The 6,932-nt window shown below is 32.3% G+C and overlaps 1 protein-coding gene across 1 annotated transcript; it reads left to right on the top strand.

Moving 5' to 3' along the window:
- Positions 1-4,287: 4,287 nt before the first annotated feature.
- On the top strand, positions 4,288-6,162 carry LOC112801310 (protein CDI). The gene is made up of 2 exons (XM_025843978.3): positions 4,288-4,749; positions 5,013-6,162. The coding sequence occupies exon 2, from the start codon at positions 5,040-5,042 to the stop codon at positions 5,808-5,810; it is 771 nt and encodes a 256-aa protein (XP_025699763.1). The 5' UTR covers positions 4,288-4,749; positions 5,013-5,039; the 3' UTR covers positions 5,811-6,162.
- The last annotated feature ends 770 nt before the right edge of the window (positions 6,163-6,932 follow it).

Here is a 6,932-nt window from a genome sequence, read left to right as displayed (position 1 = left end):
CACCACCACTGCCATCACCGCCTCCTTCTCTAATACCACGGCAAAGGCAGAAATAGAGTGATAACAGTGGTGGCTTGGTAGTAGTGATTCCAACAACCTCTAGCAGCAGCGACGACAAGATCTGTGCTTCATCGCCGCCTTTGCCTAAAGTTCTTGTTCGTCACCGTTGCTGCTCCATCAACGAGGGCCATAAATGTTCTTTGCCTTCCCTTCGCAAGCATGCAGGAGCCTACATGGTGGTGGCACTTTCAATTTCCTTGAGCTCCGCTTCGATAACCTAATCATTAATCTTTGTGTTACCTTTTACAAGAACGTCGTGGACTCTGATTGGAACTATCTCCCACGACAGCCTCCGCTCCAGCGTTTCAACCTTGAAGTGCTGCTCACGGAGCTTTGAGGTTGGGGCATGAGGAGTTTGAAGATTTGGCAATATGTCGTCGTCATGGTCCTTTTTAATTTTTAATTTTCTTTGCTTCATTCTTTAATTTTGCATCTCCACAATCTAACTTATTATTGAATTGTAGATCTGTGATTGTTGAATTTAAATGTTCTACTTTGGTTAAGATTTAAATTTGTGTTTGCAGTTTCTATTGGTTCTATTGCGGAATCTGTAATAATATAGTTCTGTTGAGGCATCGTTGTTTGAATTTGAATGTGAAATTCTGAATTTGAATGCTCCTTCTCTTTAAAATAAATTTTCTAGCAGTGATGAGTAACTTCTCTTTTTAGTCATTCTCTCACTCTATCTATTTTGGCCTTTTCTCTCACTCTTCCTTCCTTGCTCGATGGCAGTGGTAAAGAGAAGAATTTGGGGATGGTGATGACAACAGTGGTGGTGGTGGTTGGAGATGAGAGTGGTGGTGAAGAAGGATTTGGGTGGGAGTGGTGGTGTGGAGTAAAAAAAAAGAAGTTAGTGCTAGATTATATTACAGGAAATTTTGGGGATTTCAAATAATTTTTTAGGGTTCGGATAGTTTTGTTAGCAAAAGTCCATCTTTTATGGGTAAAGATTGTAGTTTTATTTATTCATGAATAGATTTATTAGCATTCTGAACTTTCATAGGTAAAAATGGTAGTTTACTTTTTTTTTGTTCGAAGCATTTACCAAGTGATTTGAGAAATACATTGTTAGAGTTTGAACTGAACAGAATATGATCCGTAACAGATCCCATAAGCAAAAAGGATAACATATTTTATTTTAAGGTTGTCCAATATGGATCAAGACCAAGTGAATGTAGACTTGGTCTTAAATGGTATAAATTCTTCGGACACTATAAACTGAAAAAAGATTATGCGTATATTTTTTAGGTTGTATCTACGCAATTCTTTCACTTGAAAGTTAAGATTAAGAGGAAGAAGAATTAGTTGTGTTAAATCGCTCCTATCTCGTATTCTAAAATTCGATTGACAACTAAGTTGTTACTTTTAAGGGTGGTAATGAGTAGGGTTTGGAGCCAACCCTAACCCTACTCGCGGGTTGAGAATATACCAACCATAACTCTACCCGTTCTTAACCCGTAGGTACCTGACCCTACCCGCGAGTTATAAAAAGATGCAATATATTGTTATATAACTTGATGATAATTTAAAATAGAACTGACTTTTATGTAAAAAAAGTATTAAATTATCAATTACTAATCTTCTTTTAGTGGCTAAGGATCTTTTGCATTTAGTGAGAGTTCTTGATTCAACATCTACTTGAAACATATTTTTATATAAGTATATAACATATACATATATAGGGTGCGGGTTAGTTGGGTAGGGTTGAGGCTCAACCTGCACCTTACCCGACCCGCACGAGAACCCTACCTGCACCATATCCTACCCACTGCGGATTGGGTTGGTAACCCTACCCGATCGGATGGAATCGGGTTAAGTACCCACGGATAGGGTGCATATTGCCATCCCTAATAACTTCTTAGTTATCTTTAAAGAAAAGCAGTTAAAAAAAACATGTAATAAAACTTTTGATCAATTGGCTTTATACTATTTTCGGCATTTATATGCAAAATGTACAAACTTCATCAAACATACTAATTAATTAAAAGTGAAATTGTTATTATTTTACGATGCATGAAAAATATATATTAACACAGAAATAATATTTAAATGTGTACATTTTAAAAGAATTAAAGAATCATAATTATATATATATATAATTTTTATTTATCATTTTTTATTATCAAATTTGTTCTTTTTCAAATCAATATATTTTTTAATACCCTTATTGAACATTTTTACTTTTTGTTATATATGCTCCATTGATACTAACGATTTTTTGTCGGTAAATTGTTGGTAAGAAAAAAATTTTAAAAAAATCCAAACATTGTCATGTTAATAGGGTAGGATTCTCGTGATTATTCACCGCAAAAGTGGTATAGAAACGTAGAGAGAGATGAGAGGAACGCGTAGCTGCAAATAAGTCATTGATCAAAACTTCAATTTGTGAAAAAAGTAAATTTGAAGGTGGAAGTAAATAGTATTTTAGGGTTTCTCTTTTCAGCTCTCTCAATTCTTGAAGAAGAATGAAAAATAATGGATAGAGTCACATTTTGCCTCTTTTAAATGAGGTGCATTTTCGCCCTTTTGCCTATTAGCTCCACCTATGGCCAAAATTTTAAAAATAAGTGTTTTTGTTTGTATTCTAAATATTTTTCTAGTTATTTCTACATATTTATTTTTCTTATACACAGTATAAAAGAAACTTAAGTTTGTACAATTAATTATAATGCCGGTACACATTTTTTCATAATTAATTATATTTTGGCTCTTCAATTAATTTTCTGATTTAAATTTTTATCTGTAAATTTTTAAATTATAAATTATAAATTTTTTAACCCAGATCAGACAGTTTAAACCTTTTTAACTTAGTTTTAATTAATTAATTAATTAGTTAATATTTTTTTAGTCTTACAGCTTGCAGAGGTTGAAGAGCGCCTCGGCATAAGAGCACTGCTCATTGGAGGAAGACATTAAATGCAAAATTAGGATCTTGAATGGAAATGGTGGTTAGTAGCGAAGAAAAAAAAAAGAATGAAAATTGTACAAGTTTAAAATAAAAAAAAAATAAATAAAAATTATTACACCAAACCTATTTTTTATAGGAACAACGTTAATTTTTTTGTTTAATAAATATTTTTATCAACATTTACAAAATTAATGAATATAAATAATAATTTATTCATTATAAAATTTCATGTGATTCAAAGAGAACCAATACATTCAATTCAGAACCATAATATTCAATACCACATGGATTGATAATATATAGTTTTTTTTAATATTGAAAAAAAAATATATAATAAATCTAAATAACATAGAACGCTGAATAAAAGTGATTCAATTCAAAATACTAATAGTCAAATAACACATATATTAAAAACATGAATATAAAAAAGATGCCACATCAACAGTCAAATGTCTGATTTTAAGATTTAACTTATGATTATGATTTGTTAAAGTTATGACTAGTAATGCAACGAATTTTTTTTTTGAAGTTTTTAATATTTTTTTGTAATAAATACGTTACAAATGTATTGAATATAACTGAAAAATAACTTATGGATTGTGATCCATCACTAAAATGTTTATTATGGTGATTGTCTTAATTAAAAGAATTTCTTATAGTCACTTAAATGGTCATATACTCATATTTATACTTACAAATAAATTTATTTTAACAAATACAATGTATAATTGAACCTACCATATGTATCATCATATATAAAGTAATTACTCACATAAAAATATTTTTATATAAAAATAAGAGTTAAAAAATATTAAATAATTTAAAAAAGGATAAATCAATTTTTAATTTTTTGGTAGTATTTGTTAGTTCAGAGACTGATACTAAAATTTCTATTTCTGTCTCTATTCCCAAAATGCACTCACCAAAGTTTGAACCCGGGTGCAACAACAGCATATTAAGAGGCATATATGGTTTAATCAGTTGAGTTAGATTTAAAAATATATTTAAATTCATGACTTCTTCAAAGATTCCTAAATCTAACTTATCCAATTTTAAAAACTCTCTTACACGTGCATCTATAATATCAATTAGGTCAGTACAACGGGAGTCATGTTTAATTTTTTCGTTGGATTTTGAAAAACTTAAATACTTAAATATATTTTCGAATTTTTGAAAACTTAAATATCTGTATATCAAAAGATTAAAATTTATTTATTTTTTTTAATAATTTAATATATTTAATTAAATTGTTTAATATAACACGTATTAACACGTTGATAATATTTTCGTATAAAAATATCCACACCTAATTGAAATGCATGTAACAAATTTCTAGCAATGCAGGTGAAGAAAAGAAATTACACAAATAATGTAATCCATTGATTTGAATCCCTAGATTTGGGTTGCTAACTTAGGAAGCAAAAGAAAGAACAGAGGTGGCGGCAAATCAGTGGATTTGGGATCGCTGAATTGGGTGAATCTAATTCCACAGTAATCACTAATTAACGTGTTATGCAGCTCTGGCATCAACACGCGTCATCTCAATCCAACGCACAAAATTGCGTCTCTTTCTCTCATCAAGTTGGAATCTTGCTCCCTTCTTTTTCTCTTGTTCTTCCTTTCTCTATATATTAGCACCCCAACCCTGTCGGTGTTCATGTGCGTCACTGCTTAATCCTCGCTCTAACGCTCGATCTTTGACTCTCTTCCCATTCAAACAACCGATTCCTCAAGACCCATTTCTCCATCCGAGTCCAACAACACTTGTCTGCTACTTCCTGGTACTCTCTCTTTCCATTTCTTTTCGGATTTGATTTGATTTCCCTTTTTCTCATGCTGCATTCAAGTTTGGATATTTTTTTTAAATAAGGATTTGTAATGATATAAGGGAATGCTGGGTAATTGACTAGCTTACTTGACATTATTATAGCAATTGGGTTTTAAAAAATGTTGGATTTTGGATTTGTTTTTGTTCTCTGTTCTTCTGTGCAGCCCATGTGTTTGATGTTTTGATTGTGATTAAATTGTGTTGCGGTGTGGACAGGGAAATCCATTGATCATTTGGTGAGAGATGAGTTTGAGTAATGGCAAGATTCACCCAGCAAATGGTGCTTCTGATGAGAAGGAGAAGCCCTTCAAGATCTTTGTAGGGTATGATCCAAAAGAAGACATTGCCTATCAGGTATGCCGCCACTCAATCTTGAAAAGGTCTTCAATCCCCGTTGAGATCATCCCAATTAAGCAATCAGATCTGAGAAAGAGTGGCTTGTATTGGCGTGAGAGAGGCCAATTTGAGAGCACAGAGTTCTCCTTTTCAAGATTCTTGACTCCTTGTTTGGCCAATTATCAAGGTTGGGCCATGTTTGTGGATTGTGATTTCCTCTACTTAACAGATATTAAGGAATTAAGGGACTTGATTCAGGATAAGTATGCCATCATGTGTGTTCAGCATGATTATACTCCAAAAGAGACCACAAAGATGGATGGGGCAGTGCAAACTGTGTATCCAAGGAAGAATTGGTCTTCAATGGTGTTATACAATTGTGGCCATCCCAAGAACAGTGTTCTAACTCCTGAAACTGTTAATTCACAGACTGGTGCTTACCTTCACAGGTTTCAGTGGCTTGAGGATGATGAAATTGGTTCAATCCCATTTGTTTGGAACTTTCTTGAAGGGCATAACAAGGTTGTTGAGAATGATGCAACCACTAAGCCAAAGGCAATCCATTACACTCGTGGAGGGCCATGGTTTGAAGCATGGAAGCATTGTGAATTTGCTGATCTATGGCTGAATGAAATGGAAGAGTACCTCAAGGAAGCCAAGAAAGAGAATACCAATTAGATTTGGTTGAACCTTGGTGATGATATAATAGAATGCATATGTCATTTGTTAAGATTCAGTTGTCGCTTGTGTATTATTCTTTTATGTCAAATTCCTTTATGCAAAAATCTTAAGAGAGTAGGAGTATAACCACTGCTAGTCCATAATATGTTGTCTTCTAGTTAAGTATTCTTTATTGTATTACACTACATTTAAGTTGGCATTTCAGAGTAAATGCTTTTCATGGGGTATTTCAATTTTTTATTTGTTTGATGATGATGACCTTTGATGGCTCTTTCAGAGATATAAGTATCACTACTGATTCACTATGTAATGAGTATTTTAATGAACCTTTTCACTATTGTTAGTCGTACTATTGTTCCAGTTTGATTTGCTGTTAATTGTTTAGAAATTCCTAATTCTTCTAACTATTACTGTCAACTGTATAGTTGATTGTTTCTTTTTTTAATGATGATGTCAGGCAATAACACTCACATCTAAGAGACTGAGAGTAGTCCCCCACACACACACTAAAAAAAGTGTGGAAACTGGAAACAACTGATTTTGTAATAATTTTCTTCAACTATATTGCAGCTCATTGTTTTCAATAACTTATATCTGGAGATTACTAAATTTTAAGTAATTTAAGTCGAGTCCGTTTAAGTCTAATTCACTGTCTAGTTCAATTCAATGGAATCCAAATTGTGAAATGTACCTGTACTAATTAAGTTACCCTTATCTAACAGATCGCATGAATCATGCAAGGAATAGTATATATAAGCTCATGAACTATCATTCTATCAAACTACCCATTAAATAAAATTCCAAATCTTGATTGGTATCAACTCATTGGCCTTGTTTTGATGCCTGACCTGGGAAAGAGATGGATTCAATTCAATTCCATTCTATTAAGATAGTACTAAGTTTGGATGATGGTTCAATTGGGTGTGTTATCTATTGCTAACAAATTGTGTACTATTGACTAATTTTATCTATAAAGGATCACATCACTATTATTTACAGCAATGATCACGTGGACAAAGTGAGGTACAGAAGTAAAGCAAAAGCATGTTATTGATATCACACGGTACTGTAACTTTTTGAGCTAAGAGACTACAAGTTTTTTTTTTTTTTTTTTATGTG

The sequence above is a fragment of the Arachis hypogaea genome, chromosome 5, assembly GCF_003086295.3.
Source record: "Arachis hypogaea cultivar Tifrunner chromosome 5, arahy.Tifrunner.gnm2.J5K5, whole genome shotgun sequence".
Taxonomy (NCBI): Eukaryota; Viridiplantae; Streptophyta; class Magnoliopsida; order Fabales; family Fabaceae; genus Arachis; species Arachis hypogaea.
This window is presented reverse-complemented; position numbering and strand designations above follow the sequence as displayed.

What these genes read in the sequence shown, in the direction of transcription:
- LOC112801310 (XM_025843978.3), top strand. Translation starts at nt 5,040, where the DNA reads ATGAGTTTGAGTAATGGCAAGATTCACCCAGCAAATGGTGCTTCTGAT.